This window comes from Dermacentor andersoni, chromosome 8 (genome assembly GCF_023375885.2).
Source record: "Dermacentor andersoni chromosome 8, qqDerAnde1_hic_scaffold, whole genome shotgun sequence".
Classification (NCBI taxonomy): domain Eukaryota; kingdom Metazoa; phylum Arthropoda; class Arachnida; order Ixodida; family Ixodidae; genus Dermacentor; species Dermacentor andersoni.
In genome coordinates, this window is record NC_092821.1 from 117,150,615 (window position 1) to 117,169,632 (window position 19,018).

Sequence of the window (19,018 nt, forward strand, 5' to 3'; positions counted from 1 at the left end):
TTGCAGTCTGAGGGGGCAAACACACATCTTGTGACACGGAGAGAACGTCGGCGGCATCACTGGTGCTATCTGTCATTGAAGTCCGCGCGTCGCGGAGAAGAGAAATCGCGCCACTTCCACAAACCAAAGTTGCCCCTCACTCACGCAAGACATCAATTCCTAAAATAATGTCATGCGTTGTACGTTCAAGCATAGTAAATTCACTTCGAAATGTCTGGTCCCCTATCGTAACTGAAACAGAACAGACCCCAAGTGGGCGTAACATTTCCCCGCCAACTCCACGAAAGGTAGCGTTCCGATCCCAAGAAAACACATCTTTTTCTCCAAGACTATTTTTGAAGGACAGGCTCATAACAGAAACTGGCGCCTCAGTGTCAACTAAAGCAAAGGCACTCACATTGTCAACTAAAACGCACACTTTGTTTTTAAACAATTTTGCACAAGGGGGTCTCGAGAGGGTGCTTTGCAGTAAATGTGAGGTAAGCAAAATGAGCAACAAGACCCTCATTGCCACACGTAGCGAACGTTTAATGTCTTGTAAAGACTCACAATGAGTCTGGCATGGTCATTGACAACACATAAAGAAATTCACTACACCTTGGGCAACCGAGAACGATGCTTCTACTGAGCATGGGGACCTATCTGCAAGTTCAGCTCGACTGAGAGATAAACCAAATTTTGAGCGTTCCTTATATGTCCGTCAAATCAGTGTTACCTATAGCAGTAGTAAGATCGCCTTTGTTAACAAGTAATGCGCCCGACACACCGCTACTAGCTGACACACACAGAAATTCCCCTAAGAAAGCTGTATTTGAGCTAAGTCGTGCCAAACTTTTTAAGAGATACGTACTTGTAGATAGATAGATAGATCGAAACTTTATTGCAATGGAAAAGATCTGAAGGAGGGGTGGTCGGAGCCTCTCAGTCCAGAGCCCCCCTGGCCTCTGCCACCTGCCCGACCTGTCTAATTAAGGACTTTTGTCTTGCCAGGTCGGAGCGGGTGAGCTGTGTCTCCCACTGCTTCATTGTGTTACTGGTAGGGTAGGTATGCCACCGCACCAAGTACAGTTGGCCATATAACGAGTGGGATACATGGCGCTTAGCAATGTTAAGTGGGGGGATAACCCGGTCTGTATTTTACGCCAATCGGTGGCCTCTTCCCCGTTAAGTTGTGGGTGAGGCGGCGGACGCTGATGAGCAAGGATGTTTTTGGCACTTCAATTGGTCGAATTTTGTGAGGGATAGTGCGGGTGGTTGGAGTTAGAAGAGCACGCCGTCGCTCGGTTAGTGAACCCTCGAGCTAGCGCATTAGCCTTTTCGTTCCCCTGTAACCCCACGTGTCCCGGGCACAAGAGTAGGCGATGATTGTGGTTTAAGGATTTGGGGATCATCACGAGGCTAGCCGCAGTCACGTGCCCCTTGAGAAACATGCGACATGTCTCCTGGGAGTCCGTGACCATGACCGAGTCCCTTTGCGAACGCTCCGCGTGAGCGAGTGCGATCGCCACTGCTAATATTTCAGCCGAGGTGGGGGATCCCGCCATTGCCGACGTAGTAATTTGCTTTCGGCTGATCGCGTTCACGACTGCCAGGGCGTACCTCCTTTGGTAGAGCTGCCCGGTCGCCTCTGCATACACAGCTGCGTCCGTGTAGTACATGTTGTACCTATGATTATGCGAGCACGCTGATTGAATGTGTTGTGCGCGTGCTTTGCGCCTTTCTGTGTTGTACTCGGGATGCATATTCTTTGGAGTTGGGGCTACTGTTAATTTTGGATCTCATCGAAGTAGGAAGAGGTACGGCCTGCTCTGTGAGATAAATGGGGTATGCTGGCATATTGAGTCTGGCCAATATTGCCCTACCAGTTTTTGTGAAGCTGAGGCGCTCCCTCTGTCGCATCAAGATGGCCGGCCTCAGTTCGTCGAAAGTATTGTGCACTCCCAAAGCTAACATGCGCTTCGTTGAAGTACATTTAGGCAGGCCCAGAGCAGCCTTGCAAGCGGTTCGGATTATTGTGTTAGCCTGCTTTATCTCCTCCCGGTTCAGGATTTGGTACGGTAAGCCATGCGTGATTCGACTAACCAATAAGGCCTGTACGAGCCTTAGGGTATCATCTTCTCGCATTCCCACTTTTCGATGCGTCAAGCGACGTATCATTTGGGCCATGTTGTGGGCTGTGGATTTGAGGGTCTTGAGTGTCTGTACTGCTCTCCCGTTGCTCTGAAGCCACAAACCCAGGACTCGCATCCTGGGTACCTCTGACTGATTGATTGGCCCTCAACCACGATGTTAATCGATCCTCTGGATTTGTAGCCTTTCGCGTGTATCCGGATGACCTCAGATTTTTCGGGTGCGCACTTAAGGCCACTCCGTGTAGAAAATTTCTCCACCGCTAATACTGCGCTTTGGAGCGTATAATCCTTATCTCCTAGTGAACCACTGCTCGCCCACAGCGTGAGGTCGTCCGCGTAGAGCGTGTAACCTAGGTCGGGTATCCGATCCAGATCGCGCGCGAGGCGTCACATCGGCCTGTTGAAGAGAAGAGGAGATAATATAGCTCTTTGAGGTGTTCCTTTGCCAGGAATTTGAAATAAATCCAAAGTGATTTGGCCAATGCGGATGCTCGCATCGCGGTTATAAAGAAACGCTTTTAAGTAATTGTATGTGCGTTATCGAAGGCTCCTTTGAGGTCTAGTGCTAGTACTAGTCTCTCGTCGTCGTACGGTATATTAGTTAGAATTTCGTCTCTAAGTAGGAGGAACGCATCCTGGCAATATAAACCCGTGCGAAACGCTATCAAGGAGTCCGGGAACCAGGTCTGCTCGTCCAGGTATCGCTGCAATCAGCTAAGGATAGCCCTTTCATAGAGCTTACCCAGGCAGGACGTGAGCGACACCGGCCGTAGTGTATCAATCGATGGATCCTTTTTTAGTTTGGGGATCATGATTAGTTTAGCCAATTTTCTCTCTTGGGGGAAGTCTCCCTTGGCTGCAGCACTCGCGATTGAAAATATTTGTTATTTTCGCTAGGGCTACCGAATCCTTGTTACGAATCATTGCATTTGTGATCGAGTCTGGGCCCGGTGGCGAGTTTTTAACTGCGGATTGTGCCGCCTCATACACTTCCGCGTACGTTATTTCTTTGTCTAATTTAGGGTTCGCCTCCCCCACGTGTTGTCACCTAGCGTACGACGATCCCGTGGCAGGTGAGGGTCCTATGTACTTTTTCTGAAGAGCATGGACTAGATATTGGTCTGGTACCCTCGAAGTTGTCTGCTATAATTTGGAGCTTCTTGTTATTCTCAGTACGCGTGCTCATCGGGTCTAGCATGCTTCGTAGTATTCGCCACGTACTGGTCGTTCCCAGAGTTCCTGATAGGGTTCCACAGAACGTCGCCCACTCGTTTTTAGCGAGCTCGTTGGTAAGGCCTTGGGCCTGCTCTGCCAAGAAAGCGACGAGTTGCCTCAAGTGTTTGTTTAGACGTTGGCTTTTCCACCTCTTGGCCAGTTTCCGCCTCTCTCTCCATAGGCTCACCTGGTGAGAGTCTATTAGCGGCACCTGCGCTGTAGGCTGAATGGCTTTAGTGGTGTCTGCGTGTGCTCGTCGAAGGGATTCAGTCTATTCTCGCATTTTGGTCGGGGCTGTATCCGACTTGTCCAGCTCTCTCTGGAGTTCTCTATAACGAGGCCGGTCAGTTAATTTAGTCATTCCTATTGTTGTCCGTATGTTGGACGTGAGAGCGCTACTCGGATTATGTCGTGATCGCTTCCCAGGTTTTTGTCAAAGGAAACCCATTGTGCGTCTCTGATGTTAATTGTAAAGGCACGGTCAAGCGCCGTGTCTCTGCTGACGCTGTTACCCGTGCGCGTCGGTTTGCCGATCTGATTGATTGCCCGTTAGCCCAAGGCTGTTGCGGTGCGCTCGAGTAAGAACCCTTTGGGAGACGTTTTCGCGTACCCCCTTAGTATGTGTGGTGCCTTATCCGCCTTATCCCTGGTGCCCGCTAAATCTTTTGTTGCTGAGAGAATGTGGGGTAGGTCGTCCCCTTTGCTTTTGGGAGGACTGTACAGTGTTGTGATTAGTGTGTGTGCCTTACTTCGTTTCTTTGGCATCACACTGATAACTATGGAATTAGTCTCTCCCTCAGTTTGTGGAAGTGTTATTAATTGAGCGTTTATTGACTTGCTCACCAGCGTGGCGACCTTCGAATTTTGAGGATCGCTCAGAGTGTAGTATCCCTGAAGTTTGGCCGGCTTGGCCCCGACCTCCTGCAGACATATCACGTCCGAAGCGATTCCGGAGTTGAACACCACGTTAGTGCTGTTCATTGCCTGCTATTGCAATTCAGTACTTTTACTGTTTGCTTGCGCAAATATATATCGGTAAATTACCCCAAAAATCACTTTAAGAGCATTGATGAAGCGGAAGCCGGTGTCGGTATACCTGTGCCGTCGGAGCGAGCGTGAGACCGTTTGCGTTGGAGTACTTGCTACTGGTAGGTGCGTTCGGCGTTGACACGCGTGGCCTCGTCATCCCGCAAGCTTGGCACACAATACCGTTTTGTTTTGTTCAGTGACCCAATGGCCTTGAAAACTCGAAAAGCTGACGCCATCCCATAGTAACTAACAGCGTATTTCAGGGAACATCGCCAATACACAAGCGCTAAGCCTTACGTAGTGTCGAATTGCGAACTTTTCTGTTCGCATACCAGCTTTTGATCGGTCGGACAACAAATTGGGTAGCTCTTAGGTACCCTACCACAAAAGTTAGTTAGCTTAGTACAATCTTTATATCTATATTTATTTACTTGTTTATCTATAAATGTATATTCATTTTTAATAATTACTTATTTATTTATACCCACTTGGCCCTAAGGCATTACAGAGGGAGGATGTGGAGGATCGCAGACAGACAGAATCCATTGAGTAAGAAGAAGAAAAAAAGCTTTCCAATTACACAACTTTCGTCAGTGGTAAATAGCAAAAATAGGAAAGAATAGTGCGTAGCAGATAAATACTTTCTACGCATTGAGTATTGGCTAATAGTGCAACGAATGAAAAGGAACGTAGCCAGTAGACAAAGTCTGGTTATACAATGCTGCCTAATGTTGCACGATAACAACGAAATTTTGTATAATAGTTGTGATTTATGTAGCTGTGCAGCGGTCATGTCTTATTTTGAAAGGCTAGGCAATAGCACAGGAAGTGTTTTATAGCCTCTTCGACACCATAGGCATATCACTTGGCTCTATCGGCTATTCGAATCAAACATGTATATGCAATGGTGAATGCAATGCCCAGGTGTAAACGACGCAGCATTGTTTTATCGCTTCACAGAAGCTCAGGTAGCAGGCGCAGTTGCATAGACGGGTCGAGAGAATGCAACTAATAGTGGGCAAATTCAGTTCAGTGTCACTTCTCCAATGTCAGTCAGCCTTCGATAAAAGCAGAGAAACACAGTTTGCTCCTTCGTGTGCTTTCCTTGCAGCTTCGTCGACGAGGTCGTTGTCGGAGATGCCTCAGGGACCCGGCAGCCACTGAAAAACGACGTTGAGTCTCCGTGGCTGCCGACTCATTGCGTTTCTCGTATTTCGGACACGAGTTGTTCACAGGACATGGGACGAAGAGCTGAAAAAAGACGTGGTAGGGACGCCTCTGAGTGGCAGAATATTGCCCACAAATTAGTCGAATGGTCAATATAATCTATGGCGCCTTGGAGGGCATCAAGTTCTTGAAAGGTTGATGTTTTGGCATGAGCAATCTGATGCTTATTGATCGTGATGGGAAAACCACTGCGCCGGCGGAGCTGGTGGAGGGCACCTCTGAATCAGTTGGAGAGAAAACCATTCACCTAGATCAAGCTCTTGGGACCATGGCCTCGCATATCGCACCTACAAAAGGCCATAAAAGGACTGCTGCCATTTCTAAAGGCTATCCGATTGAGCGACCGTCTGTGATCCGGACTGAGTGACCATCTGTGATATAGAGCAGAAAATTTACTGCGACGACAATATCCACAGCGGACTTTCTCTTCTTTCAATATTTACCTCTCCTTTTCCCTTCCACCTGTGCAGGGTAGTCAACCGGCCTCAGTCCTGATTAATTTTCCGAAATTCAATTTATCCTTTTTTGCAGCGAAGCTGTTAGCGTGTCGTTGGTCGTAATATTTCGTGTCCACCCGGGAACAAAAATTATCATCAGCAATTGCTCATACGCTCCCAAGAAAACAAAAAATGCAATGGTTCATCCTCCTCGTAATGCAGAGGCTACAAGAGCCCAGCAAAGTGAAGCAAACAGTGCATACATCCATTGAAATCATCAATGCAACATACATAACAGCATACGTTTCAATAAAGAAAAGCTCAAAACCATCGGAGTCATTAGTAAAGCTGTGCCTACCTCCTTCAGCCATTAGTGCTGGTTTTGCGAGAGCTTCGCTGGACATTCACTTTGCCGGGCCGCTGAGAGCGCCTTAGAGTGTTGCATTGTTTAGGGTGTTTCTCTAGAGGTTCTTGGCATAGTTCACTGAAGCGTGTGAACTTAAATTCTATTCAACTGTCGGCATAGCAGTGCTTGCTACGGCGCATTTTTTCCCGACCGAAGATCTGTTGAGAAATGGATAGACGTGACGCAGCTGCAGGGTGTGCACGAGGTTATTCTTGAAGTTTCGCTGCCTGCTCCCGTAGACAGTCCCACCTGCTTCCTGTCATGAACCGGCTGCTCTCAGCGCATATCTCATAGGCGGTTAGTCATTCAGCATTAGAGCATGCATAGGACCGCCGGAAGTGCTCATACAGCGAAGTACCAGTCGGTCGACTCCAGTTTCCCTTTTCTAAGAAGCAAATAGTACACTACTTTATTATTTGCAATCGACAAGCATGTGTGAGCTTGAACCCATTCCGTTAATGCTGGAACCGATGAAGGACCCGAAGTTAATCTCCTTGGTTTGTAAAGCAAGAAAGGGCCAAGGCGTCCACAATTATATTAAGGCAAGGTGCTCATCCTCAACACTCACGCCTTTCATGGTGTTGCGCTTTTATGCAGAATTCCAGAAAATGGGCTTGTGCATAACCAAATTTATTTTAAAGCTATAGTTGCTCCACTTCAAGTCCTAAAGAAGCTCACACGATGTCCTGCTAAGAACGGAGCTTGAAGAACACGTGAGCCCAAAAGACATTTCGCACAGTGCAGTACGGTGCAGTAAATGAAGCTTTCACGAAGATTACCCGATTGCTTTAAGCGGGATAGCAGGGGTAAATAAATGTTCATAAATTGTAGACAAAATCTGAGCTAGGGATTCAGAAACATTGCAGGATACAGACGCTAACAAGAGAATGAATAATGCTAGCGGAAACATTAAGTCGCTTTCTTCAAAAATTACTCACCCAATAATTTGCCCAATGATCACTTTAAGCTCTTCCGCATTTCAAACGCGATTGGAAAAAGTTTAAATAATTCAAAGTTAAGCTCAATGGAAAAGTACTAAGCGGACTTGAGCGAGGGGTTGCGTGGGTAGCTGACACAATAAATGAAATGGGTGTTTAGATACCTACGGTCCCATTCACAAGCTTATGCAAAGCACAAGTGAGTTTATATATGCGGCTTTGCAGCAACGAGTGTAGTGATAAGCTTTGAGCACGTGGTGAAGGTGGGAGGAACCTGTCATAAGGGCAAATGAAATGTATTGCCTTTTTCTGCACAAGTGCAAGCTTAGCTTTGCGATATTTAGATTGGGGAGAATGAACAATTACGACATATACGTACAAGCACAGGCCAAACCAACGATTTGTAAGCTGTGAGTTTGTAGCTCTGTTAGGTTTTGTTATGCACTCGCTTTAGATTACCCAGCTTGTGCTATGCCTCAAATATTACAGATCAGTGTGTTTGTGCCATTTAAGATAAGAAGTCAAATGTGACTGGGGAACCTGAACTCATCGACATGAGCCAGGTTATGGCCGTCAATAATGTGTATCAGCCTGTGTCCAACGCATTCTGATGCCCATTGAGAATGTTATTACCAGTTAGGTCATGAATCATGCGGTTATAAATAGTGTGCTCAAAAAGCTCACAAGCACTAGATATTCATGTTATTGGCCTATAGTTGGAGATCATTTCTTTAGTGGCACTCTTAAGGGACCGAAACTACGTTAGCGCTTTCCAAATTTCGAAAGTGTCCGCGAGTCCAGAACTTTGCGGAAATTTTTTTCAATGCGCGTCGTTCCATTCGGCATATATTTAGAAACATGTCTGAAATATCATCTGATTTGGGACTTTTAGTGGAATAAATATTCAGAATGGCGTTATGAATCCGCCAGATTAACTTATACCAAGATAGGACAACGGGGGTTCATTGTTGCGTTTAAATGTATAGCTGAGTTCTATTATCAGTAGTGTAAATATGTTTGAAACGTTGGTTAAACGCAATACAATATATTTAAGGGAGTGAGACAAGGCTGATTGTTGATAATAATTATCGATTGTGCAGGTGCACGTGGAGTCAACGTGTTCCAAAATTTAGATGAGCTCCTCTCACTCAAAGTTGGAAGGGAGGTATCACATTTGTAGTTCCGAACGTTATGCATGATAAGTTTTAATGTCGTTTTAAACTAGAATAAAGGCGAGTCTGAACTATATAAACTTAAGTTACGTTGTATACGGGTGGCAAAAAGGTTATAAACAGGGACAAAGTGCCTCAGAAAGGCTGGCCAATGTTTCGATAGGAAGACCTATCTTCTTCAAAGGCGGCCTCGTCATCCTCGGCATGTTAGTTTTAAAGAGTTAGTACCGTGACGTCACATGCGTTTGTCGGTGGCGGCTGGTTGTAAAGGGAGAGACTTCAGAGAGAGTGAGCGCTGTCGCCTGACGTCTGTGAGCTTGGTTCCCAAGACGGGGGGACAAGAGCGGGAGAGTGGCAAGCTGGCGAGAAAAGAAAAAGCAAAGTTTTTTGAGTTTTGTCCACTCTGCCAAGACGTGCGGCAGGGTGCCCTGTTCTCTTCCGCAAAAAGAACAGAGCATATCGTATTCCGTGGGATAGATGCGGTTCATGAGTACGGGATGCGCAAGCGATTCCGCCTGCGCTCGACGCAGGATCGTCTGTTGCCTGGTGAGTTTGGGGTGCGGTTCTGGCAGTCTGCACCTTTTCTCTCGGTACATCTGGGTAATGTCGCGAAAGCTGGTAACCGGGTGCGGTAGCTCTTCCGGCTCGTGCTCGGCCCGGATTGACATTTGTCGGGCATGGTAGTCGGCGATGGTGTTGCCTGCTACCTGCGAGTGAACCGGGACCCACACGAGCTCTATGGTTCTTCCCGGAGGCTTGTGCTTGGATAAAATGGCTTGGGCCGCGGAGGAGATTACCCCCCTGCGGAAGCTTCTGTAGGCTGTCTTTGAGTCGGTGACTACGGTGTCCACGCACGGCTGTGCGAGTGCGAGGGCCATGGCCGCTTCTTCGGCAACTGCCAGGTCTGCTGTCTTCAAGGACGCGCTGACAATCAGCCTGTCTTTTGATGTAACCACCACTGCTGCACAGTCACTGTGCTTTCGGAGCGAGGCGTCCGCGTAGAGGACCCTGGGGTTCTCTTCCAGCTTCCGGGCTAGGGCTCTGGCTCGCGCGGTGCGCCTCTCGTCGTCCTTACCCGGCGTCATATTCCGGAGAAGAGGTTTGGTCTGAATGATCGTTTTCTAGACTTCTGGAAGGGCCGTCTTGATGGGTACTGGCTCGATCTTCCATCCTATCTTGCGTAGGACGGCTCGTCCGTGTTCCGTGTGACTGAGCCGGATACTCTGATTAGAGAGGTGGGCTTCGATGAGCTCCGCCACCGTGTTGTCGGCGCCCATGTCTAGGAGTTTTTGCATGGACGAGTATATGGGCATACCCAGTGCTTGTTTCGTTGCTTACGAAGCATCGTGTTTAGGGTGTCCCCATTCGCCTTCGTCAGCTGGAGATACGGGGTGGAGTAGGTAAGCCGCCACACGATGAACGCGCGTACCAGGCGCATGGAATCCTCCTCTTAAGGCCTCGGTTCCTGTTGAATACACTCCGAATCATACCAAGTGTCTGTTAGGTTGTAGTCTTGATCTTTGTGATGGAGGCCTGTGCCTTCCCGTCGCTCTGAAGTAGTAGGCCGAGAATTTTAATCCGCTGTGTTGGCATGATGGTCGTTCAGGCGATGGCGCTAATCACGTTCGGCGCAGCTCTTTCTTGGATTTTCCCGGTTGGATCATGAGCAGCTCTGGTTTCTGGGGAGCGCAGCTCAGTCCGCACGAGTTTGCGTACTCGTGCACTGTGGCTGCCGCCCGCGGCAAGACTTCCTCCATCCAGGCATCGGATCCGGCTCAGGCCGTCCACACCGTAATATCGCCGGCGTAGAACGCGTGGTTCACGCCTTCAGTTTGCTTGAGTAGATCGGGCAGGGGCAGCAGGGCCAGAATGAAGAGCAGGGGCGACAGGACCGATACCTGAGGGGTGCCCCTATCACCGAGCTCGAGAGGGTCCGACTTCTCCTCCCCTATCCTGATGGTCGCCATTTGGTTTGACAGAAAACCTTTTATGTAGCCGAATGTCTTTCGGCCACACCGGGTCTTGTTTAGATTCTGCAACACGCTCGCGTGGGACACGTTGTCAAACGCTCCCTTCAGGTTCGGGGCGAGTATACCGCGCGGCGCGTGCCTCGTTCTCAGCTTGACAGCCAGTTCGTGGAGTTTGATCATAACGTCTTGGGTGCTTAGATGTTGCCTGAAGCCGTACATCGTCTCCGGCGTCTGATCCGTTTCTTCGAGGTGCTTTTGCATCCGGCGACTGACCATGCGCTCCATCACTTTCCCCACGCAGGTTGTGATGGAGATGGGCTGCATGTTGTCTATCGTGAGGGCCTTGCCGGGGTTTGGAATGAAGCGGACCTCGGCGTCCTTCCATTCCTTCGGTAACTGCGACCTCTCCCAGGCTTCGTTAATGTGCTCTAGGAGGCCGCGGGCCGCTGTACCGCTCAGGTTACCGAGCAATTTGTAAGTTATGGCGTCCCTTCCGGGTGCACTTCTATTGTTACTGTCATCTATCGCTGTCCACAGTTCCGTCATGGTAAACGGCCGGTCCAGTTCTTCGTTGTCGGGTCCTTCGTACCTCTCGGGCACCGGGTACTGGCCCTTCTCTGTCTTTAGGTACTTGGCCTTCAGGTCTTCCAGGAGCCTGCGGCCGCCTCCCTTGTACGTGTTCAATAATTTAGTGAGGTTGCGATTGGTCACAGTTTTGCTACTCGCGGGTCGATCAGATGCCTCAAGAGACACCACGTCTTCCACGTCGAGAGCTTGCCCTGCAGGCCGTCGCAGGTCTTCAGCCAATTTTCCTTACATAGTTTGGCCGCGTGCTCGGCGATCTGTTTGTTTAAAACTGCTATGCGCTTGGCCAGCATTCTGTTGTGTCTCTGACGTTTCCACCGCCGCGTTAGCGAGTGTCGGGCCGCCCACATGAGGGTCGGTCTGGCGTCTACGTACCGTGTCTGCGACGTCGTTGCGATTTCTTGGGTAATTTATTGATACCTTCTTCTGGTCCCTCGCCCATTCGGTGTAGGTCCTTTTGTGTTTCAGCTTGCCCCCGATTCTTCCTCGGACGCCTCTTCTTGTTCTTGGGTAAACTTTCTCATCTTGTCCCAATCCGTGATCCACGCCGTCCCCAGCACAGCCCTATATCGGGATCCTCTGATCTTAATGCCGATCACGCTGTGGTCAGACCCCAGGTCCACTTCTTCGCGTCTCCAGGAGACGTCTAGTGTGCCCGATAACCACGACAGGTCTGGCGTGGTGTCCCTCGCGGCACTGTTGCCTCTTCTGGTGGTTACGTCCGGCTCGTTGAGGAGGGCCATCTCATGATCCTCCATTGCTTTGATCAATGCCTTTCCTCTCTTGGACTGAAACTTATAGCCCCACGTTTTGTGAGGGGTCGCCGAGGATCAGGAGCGGCCTGGTCCCCGCCGACCCTTTCACCTGGCTCACGATGCGGTAAAATCCGTACTGCCGTTGTGACGGCTGGCAGTACGCGCTCATTACAAATAAATTGCCCAAGCTGCCAATTTCTCTCGCATGAATATCGATCAGCGTGTGCTCGCACCCGCCCGGCGCCATGACATGTTCAGTTGCCGCCACGTTGCTGTGGACGAGCACCACCGTTCCGTTCTGCGTGAGGTCCATGTAAGTGACGTACCCCGGGAGTCTTGGTTTTCCGTTTGTTTCCTGTAGAGCAATTACATCAGGCTGGTTTTCTTGCACGTCAATGTGTAACAATAGTTCCGCTTCTTTGTATAGAATCCCGCGGCAGTTCCATTGATAAGTTACGTTGGTACCCCCCCCCCCCCCCCCCCCCCGGTCTTCTTCTTGTGCTTCTTACTTGGTTTCTGCATCATCCTTTCCGGACATCTCGAGTTGATTGCGCCTTTTCGTGATCGCTCCTTTGATTTTTTCGAACCGCTCCTTTTTCAGGGACGTGAAGCGGTTCCTCACCTATGTTGAGGCTACTTTTGGCGCTAGGCGCTCTTGCTTCACCGATCGCGTGTGAGGCTGACTCTCGACAGCCTCGAATCGGGCGTCCATTTCGCCTAGCTTTTCATTAATTTTGGAAATTGCGGCCAAAATGGCCGTCAGCTCTCCTTCTCGCGGGATCTGTGTCATTGCCGCGGTCGCGGTCTCTGTGGTCGCCGCTTCCTCTCCGCTCGCGGGGCTCATTTCGGCGTCCATCGCCTCTTGATTACTTGATGCACGTTGCGTGGCCCCAACCTCTCCCGCCGCCCGCCCTAGGCGGGGCGAGGGGGAGTCCCTCCGCGGCAACCTGCGCAAGCCTGCGGCGTTGTTTGCCGCCGTCCTGTTGTTTTGGGGGCTTACATTTGCGGAGCTGCCGTTATTCGCCCGCGTTTCGATCTTATTCATAATCGCACGTATTTGGGCTCCTGGATCTGAGCGTTTTGGCGCTCGATGATCCTCTTAAGCTCTATCACTTCGCTACTGTCCTTTTGCGGATTCGCTTGTGAGTTAAGGGGCTGGGAGGGGGTGAGCGGTGGGAATTCGGTTTCGCTGGTTCGAGCGACGGGAGACCTGTTGTTCCAGCCCACCTTTTTCTCGGCGATCCCTCGGCGTCCGGTTGACTCGCTCCGGGACCTCGAACTGGCCCCAGATCTCGGACTGGTCCGGGAGCGCTAGCGGCGGTAGCCGTCCGGCAGCCGTTTCCGCCGCCACTGTTGTTGCTGGTACGGCCTGGCGTGTGTGACCGGCCTCGTTGTTTGGATGCGCTACGGCGGGGTCCGCCTGCCGGACCTCTCTTGTCTCGGTTTCTTCTCCCGGCATCTTCTTCCTCTGCTCGGCGCCGTTCCCAGCATCGCCGGCGGACGACGTAGGGCGTCTTGAAGCGGGCTTTGCAGGCCTTGTGCGCGGTCAGGTGTTTGGCTCCGCACAGGCCACACTTCGGGACACATCTGTGGTCTTCGGCGGGGTTGGAGATTCCGCACCCTCGGCAGATCGTGTTCGAAGGATCCGGCCACACGTCCATTCTGTGGCCCACTCTTCCGCACGCATAGCATACATCGATTTGTTTTCTGTGCAACATGCATTCCGTGGGCAGGTTACCGTATCTCACGTAATTGGGTACGTTGTGGCCTTCGAAAGCAATGGCGATTAAATCGGGTCTTACCGATTCGGTTTGCGTGTAGGGCCGTTAGGTTACGCTTGGCACAGCATTGTTCTGAATCTCCTGGACCGTATCCTCGAGCGGGATGCCCCTTATGACGCCCTTCACCGTGCCGTGGGGGGCCGCTTCGTAGGTACTTATATCGTGCGCCGTGCCGCGTATGTCGATCCTTCCTACTGCAGCGTATCGGTCGGCGTGCTTTCTCTTGGAGGTGCTCACCACTACGATATTTTGCTGTAGGTTGGGGCACACGACGTCTTCACTTGCTTCATTGGCGGGGATCTGTGCCGCCGCCGCAATTGCACGACTTAGTTCAACGCGAGTCACGTCGCTCACGTGGAGCCTCGCCTCGCAGTCGGAACACGATCTTTATGTCTGCGCGCGGCAAGTCTGGCATGCGCGCGCCCTTCAACAAATTGCCCTTGTTTATACGTTTCACCCTTGAGTGACGTGTGTCGCTGCCAGTGGCGCCACCACCGAGGTTATTACTCCGGCTGTTGACATCAGCCGTGGCCTTGGCGCCATCTTGGCTCGTTTGAAGTACGGGATTTAGGCCTATCTTGCCCATGCCTTTGTGCCTGACTCTCTCACCGGCAGTTTTCCAGTCTTGCGATCTTGTGCACTGGTCCGGCGAAATTTCACTGCCGTCCACCTCTACACGCATAGCGAAAATCATCTTAGAACAATGCTCACTTGCATAATCACCGATGGTTGGATGTCCGCAGGCGGCTTCACCAAGGCACCGGCTGGGCCTACCGCTCCCCCGGCCAAGGACGAAGTCGCTGTTAGGCCCAGCGGCGGACGCTCCCCTCGGCAAACAAAAGTCCTCTAAATTCGGAAAAAAGCTGTCCCCTACCTCAGGATTTGGGTTCCCGGTGGTCCACACAACTTCACGCATCCAATCGATGCACTTTCATTAAGGCGCGACTAAAAAATCCGGCAGTTGAAAGAAAAAAAAACACGGTGCCCAGGTGAGATGCGTCCGCTCGCTTGGGGAAGCGAGAGATTAGGGAGCATTCAGGGGTGTCGTTGGCGGTATGCTTTTGTGGGTTTAGAAGAGCCGATCAGGTGGTCAGTGCGCGAGTAACAAAAAAACCGAAAAAGACATCAGTTGAAAGAGTGACTTGAGTAGCTTAGCAGCAAATGCGTCGAGTAATTTTGAAGCAGTTAGGATGTCGACAAGGAGTCTGGGGTTCAATGCAAGGGGTAACTGGAAGGAAGCGGCATGGTCTTTCAAGGGGAGTTAGCCCCAGTAACTCAACATAGGTATACAGCATTCTGTATAGCGCCTTATGGCGGTATACAGAAATGCCAATACGCTGTGTGGCTGAGGCGCCGAAAAAGGTATGCTGGCACCTGGGACATTGAAATGTGTTGGTGAGGGCACTTAAAAAACATATAATTAAAACAGACCAAAAAAAGGGGTGGGACCGAAACCGGAATAACAAATAGGAGGGTGACGTGTGCAGAAGCGGGAGGGGGCAGGTGTACATGGCGAAATGGGGTCGTACAGTTGATATAAACGAAAACAACATGAAAGAGTATAATAAATTGAGTACTGGGCAGGAAAACAGTTTTCGGAATGGAGGAATACGTGAGGTTAAGGAATTAAGGTTAGCTGGTGGCATAACGTGCTTTGTGCCGTGATTGATGATATGAGAATTTCAGATTTAAGTTACCGCTTCTAAAGATTCTAAGTTGTCACGTGCCAAATTAGTTCCCGTTGGGTGTAGGCAATTAAACTTTTGTATGAGGTATGATTCCGTATATTTCCTTTCGCGAGGTGCATGGAAATTTGTTTGTACTATATAGAGCCTTGCCTTGTCGAATATATGACCATTGAAGTGGCTGGCTACTGATTTACGCAAGTTATGTTTTGTATCCGCGTGGTGAGCATTGAGACTTGTATGAATTTGTTCTCCAGCCTTACCTATGTATTGTTTGCTACGAGTGGCACATTCTAGACAGTATACTACGTTGCCTGATGTACAGGTGCAACCAGAAGTTACCTTGTGTGAGTAATTCGATGGTGTACTTTTTGCTGTAGTAGTAGATTGAATATGTTTGCATGTAGAGCATCTGGGGCGGCCACAGGGACCAGTTCCCAGCTTCGTCTTTGTCCTTAGTGTCGCATGCACAAGAATATCTTTAAAATTAGTGTTGCATCTGTAAGCTACTCTCGGCGGGTCTGGAAATCTTTTTTTAGGTTTCTGGTTGCTGGTGAGGATTGGGTAGTATTTACTGTGGATGTTTTTCACGTTTGGGAGTGCGTTTGAGAATTTAGTAGTAAGAAGAGGCGTTGCTATGTTTGTCATTCTCGGGCGGCGCTTGAGGACCTCGGCTCGATCAAGTGTGGTTGCAGCGGTGTAGGCTTTTTGAAGCTGTTTGGGCGGTTCCTGTTTGATAGGGTTACTGTAAGGTGATCGAGTCTATGTATGTAGTCTTGGTTTTTAACGCAAATGCGACTTAGTTGCGTGGCTTGGCCTTTAAAGATGCCTTGTTTGCAATGTCTGGGATGGTGCCTCGTATATTCTAGGTACTATTGTTTGTCGATAGGTTTCCTATAAATCGTTGTCTTTAGTGCCCCATTTTCAATGCATACTGTTGTTTCTAGAATGTTTATGCGCTCAGTTGAAGATTCTTATGCGAATTTTTTTGTTGGATGAAAAGAGTTTAGAAATGCTACATATTTATCTACACTGTCTTGACCATGTCCCCATATAATGAATATGTCGTCTATGTGTCGTAGGTATGTGTGGGGCTTGTCATTGCAGCGCCGATAGGGAATCTGTTTCTAGAATCCCCATAAGTATGTTCGCGTAGGTTGGTGCAAAAGGAATACCCATGCTTGTCCCATGTATCTGTAGGTAGTCATCATCATCATCATCATCATCATCAGCCTGGTTAAGCCCACTGCAGGGCAAAGGCATCTCCCATATTTCTCCAACTACCCCGGTCGTGTACAAATTATGGTGATGTCGTCCCTGCAAACTTCTTAATCTCATCAGCCCACCTAACTTTCCGCTGCCCCCTGCTACGCTTCGCTTCCCTTGGAATCCAGTCCGTAACCCTTAATGACCATCGGTTATCTTCCCCTTTCACTATATGTCCTGCCCATGCCCATTTTTTTTTATTTCAACTAAGATACCATTAACTCGCGTTTGTTCCCTCACCCACTCTACTCTCCTCCAATTCGTAACTCTCCTCAAATTCGAAGTAGTTATGTGTTAGAACTAATTCAAGGAGAGACAAGTAGACTTCAGTACAGTGTTGTGCAGTGTTTAGACAGCATTTGTTTTCATCGAAGATAAACCATCGGGGATTGGAATGTTGGCGTATAGGGCCGTGAGGTCTAGTGCTGCGAGAATTATGTTGTGGGGTAATGCACCTTAAGTATTAATGTCCTCCATAATTCTAAGCTGGTGGGGCATATCTTGTACAAATGACGGAAGTCCTTTTGGCAAGTAACCAAGGAAGTGGTTAAGGAACGTGGAGATGCTCTCTGTGGGGATGTTGTTGTTTGACACTATCGGGCAACCTGGGATATAGCTGTGTATAGTTTAGCGGATTGAATTTTATGAATTTTCGGAAGGAGGTAAATCAGCCAGGCAGTTTTGCTGCTTGTTTTAAGAAATTTGTATTCTGACGGTGTTATCAATTCATCAGCCAATAGTGATTTCAGCCTGTTGGTAATTATCAATATGTAGGATAATGTCGGATCGTTATCTAGCTTACGGTAGTATTCTGGGTTGTTTAGTTGTCTGTAAGCCTCGTGCTTGTCTTTTTCTACTGACCAAATAACTATACTTACACCCTTATCTGCTTCCTTAATAACAACGTCATTCCAGCAAATAAGATTTGAAATGATACGACTCTTCGACGCAGTTATGTTTTTAGGTCACTTAGATGTCTTGGATTGACTTATAATTTCTTTACTGACAGTTTTAAGGTATGTGTCAAGTTTTATGGCTTGTTCTGATTCGGGAGTCCAAGTGGACTGGGCTCTAAGCGGTATCGTCCCGGTGTCTGGTGTGTTATTGTCTGCAAAAAAGTATCTGATACGCATTCGTCGTGAAAATTCTGAGAGGTCCTTGCGAAGCTCGAATTCATTTATTGTGTTGTTCGTGGGACCAAAGTTTAGGCCCTTGCTGAGCACGCCTATTTCTTTTTTACTCAATGTTTTTGAAATGTCTACAACATTGGACTGGTTCAATTTTGTGTAAGTTTCCGTCACGTGTGGTATTTGTAGACTCGAGGTCCCTTCTGTTGGTCCCTCGAGGTCACTCTAACCCACAGCTTATCCGATAAACCATGATAAAGCATAGCTTACAACGTTGTTATTTCTTGAACGATTTTTCTAATACGAGTGAATTTTATGCGGAGGAGTAACTGCATAATTTCTCTAATGCACCATGGACGCCTAGGGTTTTTCTTTATACGCCTTAAGGAACATGTCTCGCAATACATGTCTGCACAATAAAACAAAAATTGAGTAACACATCAACATTCTACTGTTGGATGCATGATATGAAATCATGGTAAAATGTACAAGATGAGCGAGAATTAAGTTATCAAGCCCGCCTGAAATTAGTGACTACGCTGTCTTACGGTCTGTTAGGTTCACAGGCAGTCTTCGCGTTAATAACCACTATTTTTTTTTTTGTCAGATAGGCCATCAGTAAACTTACGTTTTTTCCGTTCTTCAAGTTGATTGTTAAAAAACACGAGACCGACAAGAGGAGTATCTTGGACAGGATGTAAAAACATTTGCTTTAAGTTATGCTAGATAGCCAGATCAACGTTGTCATCAGCAGATCACAACATCTTGTCACGACTAGCCGAAGCCTAGGAGGAGCCAGCAATACATGACAGATTAAGATCTCCAAAGATTACTTTTTGCGAACAAGGAAACTGGTGTTTATGGTATTCATTATTGGCGAAAAACATACCGTTGTCAGTGCTTGAAGGGTGATATATGAGGCTATTCACGACCACAAAACAACGAATGTTGACATTACAACAGAGACTCCGTTTAGGTCGGCTGGAGGGCCAAATTTAATATCATTTATAATAAACAATGCTACCCCTGCACTTTGACGGCAGGCGTATCCTTTATTAGAACGGAGCACCTTGGAGGCAAGAATTTCGTAACGGAAATCGAGTCGTTCAACCGATTTTTACTTGCCCAAATAACTGATGAATATTCTGATTCAACACGCCAAATAAATTTAGTGTTGTTTAGCAATGTTTGGTGCGTTTACGTTTAAAATTGTAATTAGTGTTCTGCAGACAAAGATCAATTTTTAGGGCAGTTTCAACAACGGAATTGTTCACGTCGTCTCACACATGTTTG

At 48.6% G+C, this 19,018-nt stretch overlaps 1 protein-coding gene and 1 long non-coding RNA gene across 14 annotated transcripts in view; one reads left to right on the top strand and one right to left on the bottom strand.

Moving 5' to 3' along the window:
• The window catches only part of LOC129384331 (uncharacterized), a 119,505-nt gene extending 112,904 nt beyond the window's left edge, over positions 1–6,601 (bottom strand). Inside the window, exon 1 of the long non-coding RNA XR_011896113.1 lies at positions 6,399–6,601. This is a non-coding gene — a long non-coding RNA (uncharacterized lncRNA). The remainder of the gene's footprint in view (positions 1–6,398) is intronic.
• The window catches only part of LOC129384330 (uncharacterized), a 463,248-nt gene that overhangs the window by 77,663 nt on the left and 366,567 nt on the right, over positions 1–19,018 (top strand). For 2 of the 13 annotated variants that reach the window (XR_011896110.1, XM_072289856.1), the window contains exon 1: positions 6,768–6,988. The exons of 1 other annotated variant lie outside the window; for it this stretch is intronic. Coding sequence is in view for 9 of the 12 variants with exons in the window: in XM_072289856.1 (XP_072145957.1) it covers positions 6,878–6,988 (111 nt within the window). In the remaining 3 variants the exon portion in view is untranslated. Of the gene's footprint in view, positions 1–6,755; positions 6,994–15,604; positions 15,680–19,018 lie in introns of those variants that run through there. 10 more of the 13 variants (XM_055069654.2, XM_055069660.2, XM_055069656.2 and 7 more) reach the window with 9 other exon arrangements.